The 19,156-nt window shown below is 33.8% G+C and overlaps 3 protein-coding genes and 1 pseudogene across 4 annotated transcripts; 3 read left to right on the top strand and 1 right to left on the bottom strand.

Annotated features, from left to right (window-relative positions):
* Positions 1–1,862: 1,862 nt before the first annotated feature.
* LOC146926727 (rop guanine nucleotide exchange factor 7-like) lies at positions 1,863–4,051 on the top strand. Its single transcript, XM_085700225.1, has 4 exons — positions 1,863–2,008; positions 2,085–2,363; positions 2,856–3,212; positions 3,515–4,051. Exons 1-4 carry the CDS (start codon positions 1,892–1,894, stop codon positions 3,680–3,682), a joined length of 921 nt encoding a protein of 306 aa, XP_085556351.1. The 5' UTR covers positions 1,863–1,891; the 3' UTR covers positions 3,683–4,051.
* A 7,123-nt stretch (positions 4,052–11,174) lies between these two features.
* LOC146926726 (uncharacterized) lies at positions 11,175–12,390 on the bottom strand. 2 transcript variants are annotated; one of them, XM_085700223.1, is made up of 2 exons: positions 12,197–12,390; positions 11,175–11,791 (listed from the first exon to the last, which is right to left on the bottom strand). In XM_085700223.1, the coding sequence occupies exons 1-2, from the start codon at positions 12,272–12,274 to the stop codon at positions 11,453–11,455; spliced, it is 417 nt and encodes a 138-aa protein (XP_085556349.1). In that variant the 5' UTR covers positions 12,275–12,390; the 3' UTR covers positions 11,175–11,452. The 2 variants fall into 2 exon arrangements, with proteins under 2 accessions (XP_085556349.1, XP_085556348.1); XM_085700222.1 differs by having other exon boundaries at positions 12,164–12,382.
* A 1,526-nt stretch (positions 12,391–13,916) lies between these two features.
* Positions 13,917–15,232, top strand: LOC146926725 (protein FAR1-RELATED SEQUENCE 5-like; annotated as a pseudogene).
* On the top strand, positions 15,164–16,418 carry LOC146926724 (protein FAR-RED IMPAIRED RESPONSE 1-like). Its single transcript, XM_085706958.1, has 3 exons — positions 15,164–16,000; positions 16,087–16,162; positions 16,357–16,418. Exons 1-3 carry the CDS (start codon positions 15,164–15,166, stop codon positions 16,416–16,418), a joined length of 975 nt encoding a protein of 324 aa, XP_085563084.1.
* The last annotated feature ends 2,738 nt before the right edge of the window (positions 16,419–19,156 follow it).

The following is a 19,156-nucleotide window of genomic DNA, read 5'->3' as shown; positions in this document are numbered from 1 at the left end:
AAATACAAGTCAAACACAAAAACGGATGTGATGTGAATATTACCACCACTTTTAAACACTTATCCATATAATCTCTCAACCGATGTGAGACATTTTAACATATAGTGAGACGGGGTGTAATAAAAACTACTTATTTTAACTTTAAAAAAAAATTTAAATATATGAGAGTATAACATGTTTTGTTTGTGTGGATAAATTGCCTGCAAAATAAAGTAAATAAATTGAGTGCAAAATCTATATTGGGTATATTTCAATTCATATATTTAATTTGCCTGCAAAATCTAATAGTGGTATATTACAAATATGGTGGGGGGAAATATATTTGTGCATGCAAGCAGGAGCGACCCAAGCTTATGGGTGGCTCCACCACTGTTGCCTCACAGTGTGGTATAAAATAAGATTTTTGCTCTTCACCCTGCATATTTTGCTCGCGCCCTGCAAGCCTTCCAAATATACCATTGCGTTAGTTAAGTCACGCTGCGTGACTTAACTAACGCACGTTGTAATCAATGCGTGACTTAAGTCACGCACCACTGGCCTATGCGCGAGTTAACTCATGCACGTTGGCCGGTGGTCTGTCCTCAAGAACACACGTTTTTGTGGACGGTGGTCACAATTTCAACCTTCAATCTACACGTTTTTTACAACCTTTACACGTTTTTTTTACCACATTTATGGTAGTTACAACCTAGGCTCCCATTTCTACCTATAAATACCCCTCCATACTTCCCTAATTCCTCACACCATATAATTACTTTCTCCCCTTCCTCACTCTCTCCCTCTATTTCTCTTCTTTCTTTTTTTTCTTTTCAATATTCTCTTTGGGGTAAAAAGTGATCAATTTTCGTCGGGGTAAAGTAGTGAGTAGCCGACTTGGGGAAGTGATCGACCCTTGGGATAATTTTAAACCTGCTTTTTTAACGGCAGAAACCTTTTACCGTGGGTAAAAAGAACTTCTTGTGGTAAAAAAAACCAGATTTAAATTTAGCCCAAGGGTTGATGATGTATTTTCCCCAAGAAGGCTGCTCACTATTTTACCCCACAAAGATTGATTACTTTTTACCCCAAGGAGAAAATAAGTAGATTTAGTGATTAAGTTCAAAATTATTGTATGAATTATTGTAATGTATGAATTATTAATAAAATGAGATATTATTATATGCCTCAATTTTGTTCATTTATTTTATATTTGCTTTTAGTTTCTAATGTTGTATTTACATTTATTTATATTTGTATTTATTTAAAGAATAATATCGAATCAATAATTTAGTATAAAGTTAAGAAAATAATTTAGAATAAAGTTAAGAAAATAATTTAGATTAATGCAAACAAAATAATTTCAATATAAAGTTAATAAAATAATTTAGAATAAAGTTAATAAAGTTAAGAAAATAATTTAGAATAAAGTTAAGAAAATAATTTAGATTAATATAAACAAAATAATTTAGAATAAAGTTAATAACATAATTTGAAAATAGTAAATAAATTAAAAAAAAGTAGCCTTGCGCCACGTAACTTAACATGCACATTCATTTAAACTTGTGCAAGTTAACTAGCGCGGGGGCATTTTGGGCATGACTGCAGGGCACGAGCAAAATGTGCAGGGTGAAGAGCAAATTTCATAAAATAACCCTTTTTCAAACCCTTCTCTCTTTCTTGATAGCTTATCCACATCGCGTCTGGCACGTGTAGTAAAATAACAAGGGGCGCGTGTAGTTCAATTGCTGTGTGTTTGGGTCTCTTTGCAATGTTTAGGAACCAAACTTTGAGTTGGCTTAGATTATGAGTGAGAAACACGTCAGTATCGTGCTGAAACTTTGAGTCGGGTTAAATCGTAAACTTTTGTCCCAATCAGTGACAATTTTTTTTTTGTTTACAATAATTAGGGACCATGTGGTTGATGCATAACACTTCATTCTCAAATGTGAATCAGGTCATGACTTGTAGACCACGCTCGAACCTCTATATCAATCTGCCAGCTTTGCGAAAATTAGATAACATGCTTCTTGTAAGATTTTTCTACATTTTATTCACATTAATTCAGTTTTCTATCCAAACTTTCTAAACATTTTCTCTTTATACAGGAAATACTAGACAGTTTTGTCAATACAGAATTCAGGTATGTTGATCAAGGTGTTATGGCTCGCAATGAAGACGGTTCATCTTCTTTTCAGAGACAAGAAGAGAAATGGTGGCTTCCTGTACCTCAAGTCCCTCCTTGTGGTCTCCATGAAAATTCAAGAAAGCAGTTGCAGCATAAGCGTGAATGCGCAAACCAAATATCAAAAGCTGCAATGGCTATTAACAACATTACTTTAGCTGAAATGCAGGTTCCTGATACTTATTTAGAGTTTCTTCCAAAGGTACTACTACTCATGTTTTTTATTATTTCAAATGTTAGCATAACAAATATACACTAAGAAACCACCCTTTCGCTAAGGATTGATGGCCTATTATTAGCAAATAGCCTAAGAGATTTAGATAGACTTTGATACCAACTTAAAATTTGGCCGAGTGTAACTCAACTATGCGAAACCAGTTTATAAGGTGAGAGATGTCTCTCACTTACAAATATTTTTCCAGACCATGTCGCATTTAATGTAGGACTCTTAACACATGAACTTGAACTTTTTTACAGCGTGACTGCACACATTCAACCATATTTAGACGGTCCATATTTCAATGTCGATTTTGATTTTTATTTTAAATCTAAATTACGAACATAAAATATGGATTGTCTAATCTTGATCGAATGGTCTAGATATTGTGTTTACTTATTGTTATATTTATTCTCATATTCTCAATGCTTTGTATATAACATTGTGGAAAAATGTTTGATCCAACCCTTTTTACAGAATGCAAGAGGTAGCTTGGGGGATGTTATTTACAAATACATTACATCAGAAATTTTTTCTCCTGAAAATTTGCTTACTAGTCTTGAAATATCCTCTGAACATCAAGCCATAAAGATTGCAAATAGAGTAGAGGCTTCTATTTATATTTGGCATAAAAAGACCAACTCAAAGCCTGCAAATCACGCTACGAGATCAAGTTCAAGATCATCATGGGGAATGTTCAAGGATCTAATTGTTGAAGGAGACAAAAGTGAAATGCTTATAGAGAGAGGAGAAACCCTTCTACTATCTTTGAAGCAACATTTTCCTTTTCTCCCTCAAACATCCTTAGATGTGAGCAAAATCCAATGCAACAAGGTTTGTGACTATGTTTCAATCATGTTCTATCCTAAATCTTTGGCTTAAATGTATTTTCAATCCCCAAATTTTATCTTATTACGATTTTGGTTTCTCTAGTTTTAAATACGCCAATTTAGCCTTCGAGTTTTCAAAATATACGACATTTTCAAAATCTTTGATTTTTAAATAGAACGACCGAAATCTTGAATGAGACAAAATAGTGGATCAAAATTGTAATTAAGTCAATTTTTTTTTTCATTTTTACTTCTTGAGTATTGAAAAGATTGAACTTAGTTTTACAAATCGGCGTGTTTTATTAGGATGTTGGAAAATCCATTCTGGAGAGTTATTCACGAGTACTAGAGAGTTTGGCGTCAAATATTGTCGCGCGGATTGACGATGTGCTTTACGTAGATGACTTAACAAAATATTCTAATCAATTCTCATCTCTATCAAAAGTTGGTGTAATCACTACCAAGAGTATTTAAATTCCATATAGTAAGGTTGTGACAAATTTTCTTAGCATTGATAGAAAAGAAGACAGTGGTTGTCCAATCGAGAAGTTGGTTCCAAAATTAAATATATTTGATGAAATGGCAGAATTGGAAACAGATATGGAATCTAGTGATTGCATAGAAGATTATAAGCTCAATTTAATGGATCAGGCATGGATAGAGTGAAAGGATTTTTATCTCATAGATGAGATGGTGCATTTTTTTTCCTTCTATGAGATGGTGCATTTTTTTTCCTTCTGATTGTTTAAATTTCTATTTGGGGTGTTTGTATATTTTGTGAATGTGAAAGGGAAGAATTTCAGTGAGAAAATGAGGAATAGAAAATAATGCATTGTTCTGTAATTTTGATTATGATTTTTCGAGAAGATTTTTATATCATAGATAATTATGATTTTTTATTGCATTTAGACCAACCAACCTAAATTATGGAAGCAGATAATAGAGACTAGAGAGATACCTCGCTCCTACGGAATGTTTTGAAAATTCTTTTTCTTTTGAAAGGCTACATCTTACCGAACTTTGGAATCTACCAACTACTTAGACTAAGTGTGTGTATGTGTGTTTGGGGTGTCTAATGGGGGAAGCACTTCGATGACATTATGTCACCGTGACATTAAATCTGGACCACACAACACACATTGTCACACAACATCTGGGCCACACAACACATACAACACATCTGGGCCACACAACACAACACCTTTGTGTGGCCCAGATTTAATGTCACGGTGACTTAATGTCACCCAAGTATTTTCCAGCCTAATGGACCAAGCCACGTAACAAGCAAGAAAGAGTGATGCTAGGCAGTAAAAAAACTAGAAACCAAATTCAACGAATCTAATAATAACACTAACCTTACATTACATTACAGCAACTTACATTACATTACAGCAACTACGAAAAAACACGGTACATCCGTGATCTTGCATAAACCAAACTAAAAGTTACTCATAACCCAAACGAGGTAAAATCATTATCTCTCAAACAAACACCCCCTATAACTTTTGGTTTTCACTTTTCAACCTTGTTGATAACAGTAATTAAATCTACGTGGTTGAAAATTTACTCTTCAACCTTTTTGTTGAAAATTATTAAGTTCAATAAGAGAAACTTAATAATTTTGTAAGTCGAATTACTTTTATCAATAACTATTAAAAAGTAAAAATCATTCCTCATCATACATAACCCAAACTCAAAGTTACGGATAACAGTAATTAATGCCGGTAGAAAAAACAAGTAATTCATAACAAATGAGGTAAAATCATAGTCAAAACTGGAGGGAATAATCTTCTCAGTTTCAAAATTTACTCATCAACCTCAACCTTAGTGATCTCTATATAGGGCAAAGGTGGACCCACGTTGGGACCCATAGTGATCCAGCTAAAGGAGCATGGTGGACCCACGTCGGGACCCATAGTGATCCGGCAAAGTGCAAACTATGCAATGCAATAATCATAGTTGTGGCCCTTAGTGATCGACAGGGTTTTGTGGTAGGTTGAACCTTACAAAAACAAGTTGCTTTTCTCTCCAAAAAAAAAAAAAAAAAGTTGCTTTTAATTTCTAATCTCTTTTTGGCTGCTGATTTCTATGTGTGATTTTGAGGTTCTATGATAATGTCAGGATTATTGAGCTACTTTTTAACTAGTTCAGTTGTGATTTATTTTTATGTTAGGTAGAGGCAGTGTCTCTAATTAAGGGTTTTAGGTTACAGAAGTAAGGTAACATAAACAACATGAGTTTGATTTTTAGGATACAAATTTGAAATTTTATTTGTAAGGAATTCCTTAAAAGTTTAAGAGGTATACTAGTCTGTGAAGTTTAGTATATTATAGCTTGACTTTGGCAAACGAAAATCTACCTTTAATTTTTTTGAAATTAAGAATAATTTAGGAAGTGAATGAAAATTTGTATATGACATCACATAAGTGAATTCTGAGAAGGAATTGTGTTGTAAGGGATATAGATTTTGAATAAAAATATGCGAGACAAAGATAATAAAACTACATTTTTCTAAGTTATATGAACTAAGGATGTGAAAACTAGTAATAAGTGATAGCTATCTAAGATAGGGTGTTTGCCAGAAGAAAAATTAAAATAGTCTAATAGTGAAAAGACGTGGTCCATTATAAAGTACTCCCTCCGTCCCATATTACTTGACCTAGTTGACTCTGTCACGTATGCCAATGCACAATTTTAAACTTAAATTTCTTTAATAATCTAGTAGAAAAAATTACGAAAATTTGATATTTTGAAAATATTAATCGAGACGAATCTAACAACATCTTATATGCTATATTTTGTTTTTATATATTAGTTGAAAAATAGAGTCAAAGCATGGTACATGAATAATGCAAATATTCTAAATAGGTCAAGTAATATGGGACGGAGGGAGTAGTATAAGATGCACTGATGTGAATAATTGATAGAGATAACAGATAACTTTAACCCTCAAAAAAAAAAAAAAAAAACAGATAACTTTAAGGTTGAAATGTGAGTATCAAAACAATCATGGGTCCTGAATTACAAGTTATCATTTGGTCATGTTTGAATATGGGAAGAAAGCAGGTAAACTACTAGAAGGAAACAAATGTAATAAATAAATAAATAAAATTGTTCGTACTATTCTTGTTTTATATATTGTGTTAGATATTGAATCTTCAATTTGGAGGATAAACGTTAATAATTTGTTAGACAAGACTTGCAAATATGTGAATTTTTGGCACCAAATTTAAGTAGAAGCATATTTTTTTTTTTTGAAAGAAAGTAGAAGCATATTTTAAAAGGGTTGTAAATTTTTAGTATACTATTTTAATGGATTCAAAGGTAGGAATATTGCCTTATATATTAGGAATGGACCATAGTGTAATGTACAAATCTAGTGTGATAGTTGGTACAAATCGTGCGTGTCAAAGACCACTAGTCGTGAAAAAGTAGAAGCTGAAAAACATAGCATCCACGGTAACTTGGTTTTCTACCGCTATTTTGCTTAAGACAAAGAAAATTGCTGTTCACACATTCCATATGGCTGGGACACACATGTAAAATACGCTTTTGCCCCTTCGGCAGTTAACTGCCGAGGAATTCAAAATGCGGCTGCAGTTAACTGCCGAAGAATTCCTCGGTAGTTAACTGCCGAGGATTATGTTTCGTCAGATGAAACAGGAAACCTGCTCCCCCTACACACTATTTTCATCAACTTCCATACCATTTCATCCAATCCCCCCAAATCCAATAATTTTTTTTTCATCAAATCTTCATCCAAATGATTCAAGCATCAAGAATAGGAGCTATCAACACACTCTAGACGTAAAAAAAACAGGTATTGAGCATTTTAATCGATTTATTTTTTGGTTATTGTATGGGTATTTACGTCAGTCACGTAGAACTCTGGCATGGGAAATCTCGGTAGTGTACTGCCGAGGAAAACCTCGGTACCTTACTACCGAGGAAAACCTCGGTAGTTAACTACCGAGGAACACATGGGGAAAAAATTTGGTGCGAAAAAATGGCAGCTACTGCCATTTTTTCAAAAAAAAATTTTCTTTGTTTTTTTTCTTTGTTTTTTTTTGTTTTAGTTCATTATGGCATTGATGTTTATGCATTAGTTAGTTGTTAATTCATATTTATGTGTTGTTTAATTATAGTAATGACCGAGAACGCGGAAGATGTTTCGGAAGAGACAAAACGTAATTTTGTCCAAATTTCCGGAGATGTCAAGCCGCCTAAGGTTGAAGTCAAACCAAACATTGAACAAGCTACTAAATATGTTAGCCCTGGTGTCGTCCCACTTCAAGCCCACGAAGTGGACACGGCTAGGTTTTTTTCTGACGACGTTAAGTTTCAAGATAGAGAAGAATTGCTTGGGTGGGTACGGTGTCAAGCAAATAAGGCGGGATTTACAATTGTTACACAAAGATCAAGCTTGATCCATCCAATATTGCGCCTAGTGTGTGAAAGGAGTGGAGCTCACAAAGTGCCTAAAAAAAAACCAAAGCATGCGACAACGGGCTCAAGAAAATGCGGGTGCTTGTTCATGATTAGTGGATATCAAAGTACGCAAACAAAGGAATGGGGATTGAACATTCTTAATGGAGTTCACAACCATGCGATGAAGCCAGCTTTAGAAGGACACATTCTTGCCGGTAGATTAAAGGAGGATGACAAGAAGATTGTACATGACTTGACCAAGAGCAAGATGCTTCCAAGAAATATTTTGATACACTTGAAGAACAAAAGACCACATTGCATGACAAATGTGAAGCAAGTGTACAATGAACGTCAAAAAATATGGAAGGCAAATAGAGGTGACAAGAAGCCGTTGCAATATCTAATCTCGAAGTTGGAGGAGCACAACTATACTTATTACTCAAGAACACATGGTGAAAGTAATACAATCGAAGATATCTTTTGGGCTCATCCAACATCTGTTAAGTTGTTTAACAATTTTCCAACGGTTTTGGTTATGGACTCCACCTACAAAACCAACTTGTATAAGATGCCAATGTTTGAGGTAGTTGGGGTAACTTCGACCGATTTGACATATTCGGTTGGGTTTGGATTCTTGATGCATGAGAAAGAGGAAAACTTTGTTTGGGTTTTAAAAATGTTGCGTAAACTTCTTACTTCAAAGATGAATATGCCTAAGGTGATTGTTACCGACAGAGATGGGTCTTTGATGAAAGCGGTTGGAATTGTTTTCCCGGAAAGTTATGGTATGAATTGTTACTTTCATGTGCAAGCAAATGTTAAACAAAGGTGCGTCTTAGATTGTAAATATCCTATGGGAAAAAAGGATGGGAAAGAGGTGAGTAATCGCGATGTTGTCAAGAAGATCATGAGGGCATGGAAAGATATGGTTGAATCGTCCACTCAAGAGTTATATGCAAATGCATTAGTGGAGTTCCAAGATGCTTGTAGTGATTTCCCACCTTTCCTAGCCTATGCCATGACCACCTTGAATAAAGTGAAGGAGAAAATAGTGAGGGTATGGACAGACCGTGTGTTGCATCTTGGTTGTAGATCCACCAATAGGGTAGAATCGGCTCATGCTTTGGTGAAGAAATATTTAGACAATAGTGTGGGTGATTTGGGTACTTGTTGGGAGAAAATACATAACATGTTGTTGCTTCAACACACTGCGATACAAACAGCCTTTGGTCAGAGCGTTACCGTGTTGGAACATAGATTCAAAGATGTCACTTTGTACTCCGGCTTAGGTGGTCATGTGTCTAGATATGCTTTGGACAACATTGCTATGGAAGAGTCACGTTGTAGGAAAACGTTGTGCATGAACAAGGAAATTTGTGGTTGTGTTCAAAGGACATCTTACGGCTTACCATGTGCATGCGAAATTGCAACTAAACTCCTTGAAGAAAAGCCAATTTTATTGGATGAGATACACCACCATTGGCAAAGGTTACGCATGGGAGAAGAAAGTAATGAACTTGGTTTTTCGGTGGATGATGAGTTGAAGGGTATTGTAGAACGTCTCAAGAAACTCCCTTTCCAAATGAAGCTTGAAGTCAAGGAGGCTTTGCGGCAATTGGCATTTCCTGAAACCACCATGATGTCTCCACCACCACAAAAAGCAACAACCAAGGGAGCCAAGAAAGAGCATAGAATTAAAAGAATTAATTCGTACACATCTTATTCAAGAATTAAAAGATCATAGAGATGATTATGTTGAAGTATTTGCGGGTGAGGATCGTTATAACTACATTTTAAATGGCTTACATCCTCCCGCAAATACAAAAAGTTGTGCACATCTTGTTGATAAGTGGTTGACTTTTCCGGACATGGGGCACATTGTTGCCAATTATTACAAAAGGTGTGTGGTTGTGTTGACAAATCTTGAAGTTGGTAACTCAGAATCTTTTTTCCCACTAAGAGGGCCACCACCGCCGGGCAAGCAAAAAACTCCCATCATGTGCCTTGGGGTAATTCCTAATCACTTTGTGCTTATTTACTTGAGGAATGGTTGTCCACTACCTCCATCATCTACGGAGTGGCACAATCACAAGAAACAAGATGCGGTGACTTGGGAAGATGAGTATTTGGATCAACATGAGTTGTTCCGAAAGCTCATGGCTATTGAAAGTGGAAACAAACCGCCGAAACCACAAAAGGAATCAAACAAAGCGGCGCCTATTTTGTTGGACACTCCCGAAAAACCAAAGCAACAATTTGAAGTTATTGCGGAAGATGAGGAAGATTTTATGTCGCTTGATCTTCTCCAATCACTTGGCAATTAACTAGGGATTTTTTTGTCGGTGTTAGTCCTTTTTTTTTGGTAGAAATTACACCGACGTATATTTTGGGGTCAAAATTGTAATGCCAATTTTTTGTGGCCAATATATAAGTAACATTATGTAAATGATATTGATATATATGATAATATGACTTTTATTGACTTGAAACTAGTGCAATACTTATTTATAGCTTATTAATGTTTACGCATTTGATTTATTCGTTATTACATTCCATTTAATTTTGTTCTAATCTATGATTATTTTGTTAAAGCTTTTGTCAAGTGAAACATGTCAGAGGTTGCAAGAATTGAAGGTCGTGTTAGGTATTGCGCGTTTAAAAAGACGGTTAAGGTTATGATAACACCGACAGACTCTATTGATGATTTGAAGACACAACTTAACACTTATTTTGAGCATCTTGGTGAAAATCAATATACACGTCACTTGTCTGCTCTAATGCCAATGATAGACCTAGGAGAAGATAGAGATGAATTCGCATGGAAAACGGCAAGCTATATGCCTTGGCTTATTAAAGACGATAGCGACGTCGGATTTATGTTTAGGAATATGGTGGAAAATAATGTATTATATATATATGTTCGTTCCATATGCAATTGTAATGAATGTAAGTAGGGATTTAATTTAATGATGTATAATGATGTGTAATGACTTGTAATGTGTTGTTTGATTATGGACACTATGTTCCGTTTTGATGAATTTCAAACTTTTGTGTGGTTTGAACCAAATGTCGGTTTGATTTAATTATGGACATATGTAAAAGATATTGTATTTTTCTTGTTTATGACCGAGTTTCATTGTTGTATAATTTGAATTGCATATGGAAATGCTCTGGTAAAATTACAGGTAAAAACTGGCCGAAAAATGGCTTGGAAATGCTTAGCATTAATGCAGAACCTGCTGTCTGCATAAATGCTTTCCTCCGCAGTTAACTACCGAGGAATTCCTCGGCAGTTAACTGCAGCCGGATTTCAAATTCCTCGGCAGTTAACTGCCGAGGGGGCAAAAGCGTATTTTACATGTGTGTCCCAGCCTTCTCTAATGTGTGAACATCAATTTTCTAAGACAAAGCTATGCCGAACACTCTAACTAATGGACCAATCAACGTGACAAGCAGTAAAAAAACTAGAAACCAAATTCGACGATGCTAAGCAGTAATAACCAAATTCAACGAATCTAATAATAACACTAACCATACATGGATGCAGTGGTAAGTAGTTCCATTATTTGCTTTCTTGTAACTTTACATTACAGTAACTATGAAAGAACATGGCATAAACAAAACTAACTATAAGCTACTCATAACACAAATGAGGAATAAATCATTATCGCTCAAACAAACATCCCCTATGACTTTTGGGTTTTAATCTTATTGATAACAGTAATTAAAACTAGGTGGTTGAAAATTTACAGGTCATTACAGATATACCCTTGTAGATCAACTTTGTATACTCAATTATTCCAATTCCATATGAAATTACTGGGCTGTTACATTTAGAGTTACAGCAACTGCATCTTCAGCTTCCTTTGTTGGTGGATTATCAGCAACAACCTCTGCTTCTTCAGCCTGCTGTATTGGTCTCCTGTTGAAAATCCTATATATAGCCCATTCTATGACAGATAAGATGACAGCTCCAATGGGCAGAGTGATTGCAAGAGTCAAATTATAATCATTATGAACATCAACCTGTACATTTGTTGCCTGCAATGGTGGTGACTCTGTACGGCTGTTCACTAACTTTCTTGTCCTCCCCGTTTCATTAGTTGCAGATGCAAAACAACATTGGAGGACGATAGCTGCGGCGAAGATCAACCCCTTCAAAACAGAAAATAAACATGTCAAAAACTGAGGATCAGTTGATTAGCTCAACTCATTTGAGTTAAGGCTCAAAACATAGCAAAAAGTAAAAGCTAACGTCTTCAATTTCAATTAACCATTGAACAAAAAGTTTAAATTTCAATTATTTTTGTAGAAAAAAAGTTTTCAGTGTTCTAAAGGAAAAAAAGAGAACAATGGGTCAGTGTTAATTTTCTTTGTTGTCAACAATTTCACATAAAGTTTCAATTTTTATAATTTTTTTTGTGGGAAAAATATGTTGAGTAAGATGAAGAGAAATCGATATAATAACTTTAACAATGTTTGAAAAATGCAAAGCAAAAAAGTAAGATGAAGTGTTAGAGCATTCACCAGATTCAATAGCAGAGAAAGTCCACGGAAAACCAGATTCAATAGCAGAGAAAGTCCACGGAAAACCAGATTCGATAGCAGAGATTGTCCACGGAAAAAATAGTCCATCATTTTTCCAAACAAATTGTAAAGTGTGATGGAGTAATAGAATAAAGAGAGAGAGAGTTGAAAGGAAATAGAAAGAGAACTTTGTTTGTTTGAGTGCGTGTGACAAAGGAAATAAAAGGTGCATATATAGAACCAAAGAATCTCTCAAAAAAAAAAAAAAATATAGAACCAAAGAAAAGAGGAAATTGAGAATTTAGGAAATTGAGTGACGGATTTAGCCCTCATTGAGTATTGACGCTATTGACGGATTTAGCCCTCATTTTTGACTTTTATAAGGGTCCCATTCTTTATTATTCTTTATTATTTTTTTATCAATCTTTATTTTATCATTCTTTATTTTATTTTTTTGACCAAATCATTCTTTATTACTTTTAATCGTAAATAAAAGTAAACACCTAGGAACTAACTATCTTTGACTCATTGTACTACTGCTTCTTACCTTTTCAATTTTGCTTAAAAGACTTTCTTTTTTAAATAAAGAGTTTGTGAAATTATGTTAATTTGTCAAAATAAAAAAATATTAGTATGAGAATTTTTATTTTATAAATTTTTACGAACTAAGTCATTCAATTTGATATAGTTTAACACACATATAATTTTTTTTGATGACCGAGTTATACGACCGAGTCATCCGATTTAATCCGGTTTCATCATGCGGTTCAACCAGTAACTCAATGGTTCAACCAATGACTCATTGACCCAGTAACCTCACCGAGTCAATGACCGGTCCGAGTTTTAAAACTATGGCCCTCATTGAGTGGTGACGGATTTAGCCCCGTCATTGAGTGGTGAATCGGATTTAGTCGTGAGGGACCACTTCAATAAAGACATAAATTATGAGATGCTTACCAACAAGAGACAATTGAATTCAACGAAGAGTTCCTAGAGAAAAGTTGTCAAATATAATGTGCAAGACTTTTTTTACAATTAAATTGTTTAGTTCATTTATTAGTTGCAAACGATTACCTCGTGTATGAATCGTATCTTTCAATGACACTCTTTAGTGATTTATTTGGAAAAAAAAAGAACGTAAAAACAATGAAATTACATAAAACGTAGTTGACAAATGACAATTTGTGACTTTTTAGAAAGAATAAAAAAGTGTAGTTTTTTTACAAAAAATTTGTTTAATTAATTTATTAGCAAGAAACAATCATCTCTTGTATGAATTGTATCTTTCAATGACATTGTTTAGTGATTCATTTGCAAGGAAAAAAAAGTAAAAACAATAAAATTACATAAGACGAAGATGACAAATGATAATTTCTAAAGTTTATAGTGGATCATGAATGCCATGCCATAAAATAAAGAGCAATGCTATATATCTAGAAAAAAAACATCAAGAATTCTTCAAGAATAAAGAGGAACCAATCACAATGCACTATTTGTCACAATTCAAGGAGGTGTGACTGAAAAATAGGAAGTGGACAAAAAAATCATGCAATTAAAATTTGCCACATGTGTAGGAAGTGGACAAAAAAATCATGCAATTAAAACTTGCCACATGTGTCTTGAAAAATTCTTGATGCTATTTTTCTAGATAAATAGCATTTTCCTAAAATAAATTAAAACCAAAGGGTTACCCAAGAAAATATTAGAACTTAAAGCAATAAATGGAGTAGATTCCCTGTACCAGGTAGATTTGGAAAACAATGGCACTTAATGCGAAACCGAGTGTTGGTTTGGAATTTGATAGCGTAGATACGACTTGGCAATTTTGGGTTGAATATGGTAAGAAATGTGGTTTTGGAGTTAGAAATGATTACTTGAACAAACGAAAGGTAGATGGCTTGATTACATCCGGCAGATTTGTTTGTTCCAAGGAGGGCAGTAGGTTGAAAGACAAAAGATCCTCTTTGGTTAAAAAGCCTAGGGCTGATACGAGATCAGGGTGTCCAGTAAGAATTTCATTCCGTCTAAGAGATGGGAAGTATGTAATACATGAGTTTGAGGAAACCCACAACCATCTTTTACAACACACAGAAACAACACACATGCTAGCATCACATCGTAAAATATCGGAAGTTCAAGCTTATGAGATCGAAATGGCAGAGGAATCTGGACTAATGCAAAAGTCTTCATTTCAACTTATGAGCACACAGGCAGGAGGTAGAGCTAATCTCGGATTTACACGATTGGATGTCAAAAACTATCTTAAAGCAAGAAGACAACGTAGCATGGTGTATGGGGAAGTTGGTAGTCTTATGCAGTATTTTCAACACCAGATGTTGGACAATCCATCATTTTACCACGCATATCAAATGGACTGTGATGAACAAATCACAAACATATTTTGGGCTGATGCAAGAATGATACTGGATTATGGATATTTCGGTGATGTAGTTTCTTTGGATACAACATAGCACCAACCGTGCTAATCGACCACTTGCATTATTTTCAGGCTTTAACCATTATAGAGGCACAATCCTTTTTGGGGCTGCACTACTATATGATGAAACCGCTGACTCATTCAAATGGTTATTTGAAACATTTCTTGAAGCACATGGAAATAAAAAGCCTCAAACCTTGTTCACTGACCAAGCCCAAGCAATGGCTAAAGCACTAGTTGAGGTGATGCCAGAGACTCGACATGGGTTATGTACATGGAATTTGATGCAAAATGGGATCAAACACCTAGGTTGCTTGATGAAAGGGGGAAGTGATTTACTATTTGACTTTAAGAAGTGCATGTATGAATACGATCAAGAGGTGAAGTTTGAAGCAGCTTGGAGCAAGTTGGTTGCAAAATTTGATCTATTTGATAACAATTGGGTGAAATCAATGTATGGTATCAAGCAAAAATGGGCATCATGTCACATGAACAAAGCTATCACACTTGGAATGCGAAGCACTCAACTTAGTGAGAGTTTAAATTCCAGTTTTAAGGCTTGTATGAGACCTGGTGTCAGTGTTATTCAATTATTCCAACACTTTGATAAAGTTGTTGAGGAGAAACGATACAACGAGTTAGTATGTGAGTATGAGTCTCGACATAAACTACCAAGGATAAGATATCAACATTCTCCGATTCTAATGCAACTCGCACAAGTGTACACACATAAAATCTTTGATATGTTCAATGATGAGTTTTCCTTATTCTTAGCTGCTAGCAAAAAAAGTGAGAATCTGTCTCAACTTCCATTTGAATATGTTATCACCATGTTTGAAGTGGAAGGAGAGTGGACAGTACTATTTGATCCAACAACTTTCTCTATATCATGTACTTGTAAAAAATTTGAGACTTTTGGCATACTCTGTTGTCATGCATTAAAAGTCATTGAGGCAAATGATGTTAAACTGATCCCCAATCAATACATCTTAAAAAGATGGACAAGAGATGCCCGTGATGGTGTTATTATTGATCATATTGGAAATGAGGTTGTTGATGATCCTAAATTGTTTAGTACACATCGATATAAGAGATTATGCTCCACTATGATTAGATTGGCAGCTGACGTGTCAACATCTGAATATCTACATAAGCTTGTAGAAAAGGGTTTGTATGACTTGTGTAAGCTGGTGATGGAGGCCCGGTTACGAGAAATAGAGAATGCTGATGATGAAGGTGATGTCCCAACAGTAACAAAAGAATATGAGACACAAGCAAAGGGGTTTAAGATTAAGCCTGGATTACAAAATCGTAGACGACTTAAGAGTTGTGTCGAGCTTATGTCTAAGAAAAAAAGCAAAGCAACAATTGTAAAACCTACACCACGTCAAAGATCAAAGGTGTAAATCCTAATCAATTCATCTACTTAAACTTTTGCTTATTTCAATTTCATTAACTAGGTGTTAATTTTTCATATTTTTTGAAGGATCGTGATTCTCTAAGTCAAATGGAATCTGGGACATCAACTTTAGCACAATCAGCATGTGAGCTTTCTCAAACAAGTGAGGACAACTTTAGTTTCACTAGATTATTAATGGTGAGATATTTGTGTCTCTTAATTGTAGTTTCACCACCTAAATTACTTTATTACAGTTTGTATTCACAATGTATATTTTAATTGAATAATGTAGGAGCCACTCAATGATGGATGAAAATATTCAACATTGCAGACCTTCCATCTTGAATGTTTTTGCAGCTGTTAGCATCTTCATGCAGGTTTTGGTTTTGCATCCTGCAGCTATTGCTGTTCTGCTATGATGGCCTGCACTCTCATTTTCTGTTCGGCTTTGTTTATTACCTGCGCTGCCAGCAAATCTCAATTGAAATGTGTTGGCTTAGGCAATTTTTTTGGTGTAGTATTTGAAAGATGTTATTTGAAGAATTGAAAGATGTAGTATTTTGCACATGTTATTTGTGAAGGCTATTATGTAATTAGATGCAGCTGTAACAGTGGACAAAAAAAAGTCATGTACTTTTTGGACAATAAAAACAATAAAATATAATGGATTTAAAAAGTTGAAGCTACAGCGTGAAACTTGGGGATTCTCTTACAGCAGCAAATCCCACCCCGTGATGGAGTAATAGAATAAAGAGAAAGAGAGAGTTGAAAGGAAATAGAAAGAGAACAGTGCGTGCGAGAAAGCACATAGAAAGAAGTATATATAGAAAGAGGGACCTTGATCGACTGCAGTCGCTAAAGCGTGCAGTCACTGCAGTCATGCAAGGCTACACCATTGGATTAATCCACTATTATTACAAGCAGCCACGTTGCCTATTCATCACCCACCCACGTTCAATGTACTATAGTCAATGTAAAAGAATGTACTATAGTCAAAATGTGTGACTCTTCCTCTTTCTCGTTCTCTTGTGTTTCTTATAGGTTTTGGGGAAAAGAATATTCTGAGACCCATATGTTTTTAGTCTCTCTTCCATGTTTCTCTTCACTACCAGGGTAACTTCACTTTCTCTTTTCAACTTCTCTCTTCCTTCATTCTCCCTTCTCTATTTCTCCTCTACCAAACATAGTGTAAGCAACTGCCGTCAATCCGAATCCAGAAAAGAGGAGATAAAATAACTCGTATATGTATAGTATAATAGAGCCAAAGAAAGGAGGAAATTAAATGATGCGTAAATATGTATCTAAAAAATTACACCATACACATGTGATTAATTTACAAAGATTGAATTATATAATATAACATTTAGCTAAAAAATTTAGGGTTAATAGACTTTTACCACCCTGTAATATAGGTGACTTTTGGTTTTGCCCCCTAAGAAATTTTTTTTTTAGATTCCGTCCTTGTAAGATGAAGATTCTTTGGTTTTGCCCCCTGACCCCAATGAGTCAGCAGAATCTCCTACGTGGCACGTGACGTCAGCAGATTCTGCTGACGTGGCGCGCTGACTGTATAATTATTTTTATTTTTTTATTGGGGTACACGTGGCATTTTTTTTTAAAAAAAATAAAAAATTCTGGAAAAATTAAAAATTAATAAAAAATGGAAAAAAATATTAAAAAATTCTGGAAAATCGAAAAATTAATTTAAAAAATCTGGAAAAATGAAAAATTAATAAAAAATTCTGGAAAATTGAAAAATTAATATAAATGAAAAAATTGAAAAAAACGGAAAAAATAAAAAAAAATCTGAAAAAATTAATAAAAATAAAATAATCTAATAAAATGAAAAATAAGGAAAAAATTCTGGAAAAAATAAAATTTCGAAATTTTCTAAAAAAATTAATATTCTGGAAAAATCAAATTTTCAAAATTTTAAATTTTAATGAAATTTTGGAAAATAAAAATTCTAGAAATTCTCGAAAATAAAAATTCTGGAAAATAAATTTTAATGAAATTTTAAATTTTCGAAAATAAAAATGAAATTCTGGAAAAATGAAATTTTAATGAAAAATTCTCGAAATTTTCGAATTTTTGAAATATTCATTAGTATTTCTCAAAAAATTTCCGGGAATTTTTTTGTATATATAAACCGAGAATAAGGGGAAAAATATGTGTATTTATAAACCGAGCTTAGGTTTTTTGTGTATTTTTCGAAATTTCAAAATTTTCATTAGTATTTTTTCCGGGAATTTTTGTGTATTTATAAACCGGGAACTTTTGTGTATTTATAAACCGAGAATAAGGGAAAAAATACACTGAAAAAACCTAAGCTCGACATATATACTAATCAAAATTTCGAAAAATACGAATGAAAATTTCAAAAATATCATTTGTTTAAAAATGATTAATCTTTTTTATTTTTTTTTTAAATTTCGATTTTTTTTAAATATTTTCCAGAATTTTTTCATTATTTTTCATTTTATTAGATTATTTTATTTTTTAATCATTTTTTATTTTTATTAATTTTTCCAGAATTTTTTAATTTTTTCCGTTTTTTTCATTTTTATTAATTTTTCAATTTTCCAGAATTTTTTTTTTAAAATTTTTTATTAATTTTTCATTTTTTCAGATTTTTTTATTAATTTTTCGATTTTCTAGAATTTTTTATTAATTTTTCATTTTTTCAGATTTTTTTTATTAATTTTTCGATTTTCCAGAATTTTTTTATTAATTTTTAATTTTTCCATAATTTTTTAATTTTTTTATTAATTTTTCAATTTTCCAGAATTTTTTTATTTCTTTTAAATTTTTTTTTAAAAAAAATGCCACGTGTACCCCAATAAAAAAATAAAAATAATTATACAGTCAGCGCGCCACGTCAGCAGAATCTGCTGACGTAGCGTGCCACGTAGGAGATTCTGCTGACTCGTTGGGGTCAGGGGGCAAAACCAAAGAATCTTCAATTTACGAGGACGGAATCTAAAAAAAAAAAATTCCTAGGGGGCAAAACCAAAAGACACCTATATTACAGGGGGTAAAAGTCTATTAACCCAAAAATTTATTAAAAAAATGGCTTAGACTGGTGTGTGGCACTTGCCACACCGGACCTAGTCCAGGTCCACCCCTGCGTGCACATATGCCAGACGCAGAGACATTA

The sequence above is a fragment of the Medicago sativa genome, chromosome 4 (assembly GCF_051527215.1).
Source record: "Medicago sativa cultivar Bolivia chromosome 4, Bolivia_mono, whole genome shotgun sequence".
Taxonomy (NCBI): domain Eukaryota; kingdom Viridiplantae; phylum Streptophyta; class Magnoliopsida; order Fabales; family Fabaceae; genus Medicago; species Medicago sativa.
Note: the sequence above shows the minus strand (reverse complement) of the source record. Positions and strands in the feature narration are given on the sequence as shown.

What these genes read in the sequence shown, in the direction of transcription:
- LOC146926727 (XM_085700225.1), top strand. Translation starts at nt 1,892, where the DNA reads ATGTGGTTGATGCATAACACTTCATTCTCAAATGTGAATCAGGTCATG. An exon ending in AATTAGATAACATGCTTCTT is followed by an intron (nt 2,009 to 2,084) that starts GTAAGATTTTTC and finishes CTCTTTATACAG; the next exon opens with GAAATACTAGACAGTTTTGT. An exon ending in ATTTAGAGTTTCTTCCAAAG is followed by an intron (nt 2,364 to 2,855) that starts GTACTACTACTC and finishes CCCTTTTTACAG; the next exon opens with AATGCAAGAGGTAGCTTGGG.
- LOC146926726 (XM_085700222.1), bottom strand. Translation starts at nt 12,274, where the DNA reads ATGATGGACTATTTTTTCCGTGGACAATCTCTGCTATCGAATCTGGTT. An exon ending in TTTCTCTGCTATTGAATCTG is followed by an intron (nt 11,792 to 12,163) that starts GTGAATGCTCTA and finishes TCTGTTTTGAAG; the next exon opens with GGGTTGATCTTCGCCGCAGC.
- LOC146926724 (XM_085706958.1), top strand. Translation starts at nt 15,164, where the DNA reads ATGAGACCTGGTGTCAGTGTTATTCAATTATTCCAACACTTTGATAAA. An exon ending in CACCACGTCAAAGATCAAAG is followed by an intron (nt 16,001 to 16,086) that starts GTGTAAATCCTA and finishes TATTTTTTGAAG; the next exon opens with GATCGTGATTCTCTAAGTCA. An exon ending in ATGTGAGCTTTCTCAAACAA is followed by an intron (nt 16,163 to 16,356) that starts GTGAGGACAACT and finishes ATGTTTTTGCAG; the next exon opens with CTGTTAGCATCTTCATGCAG.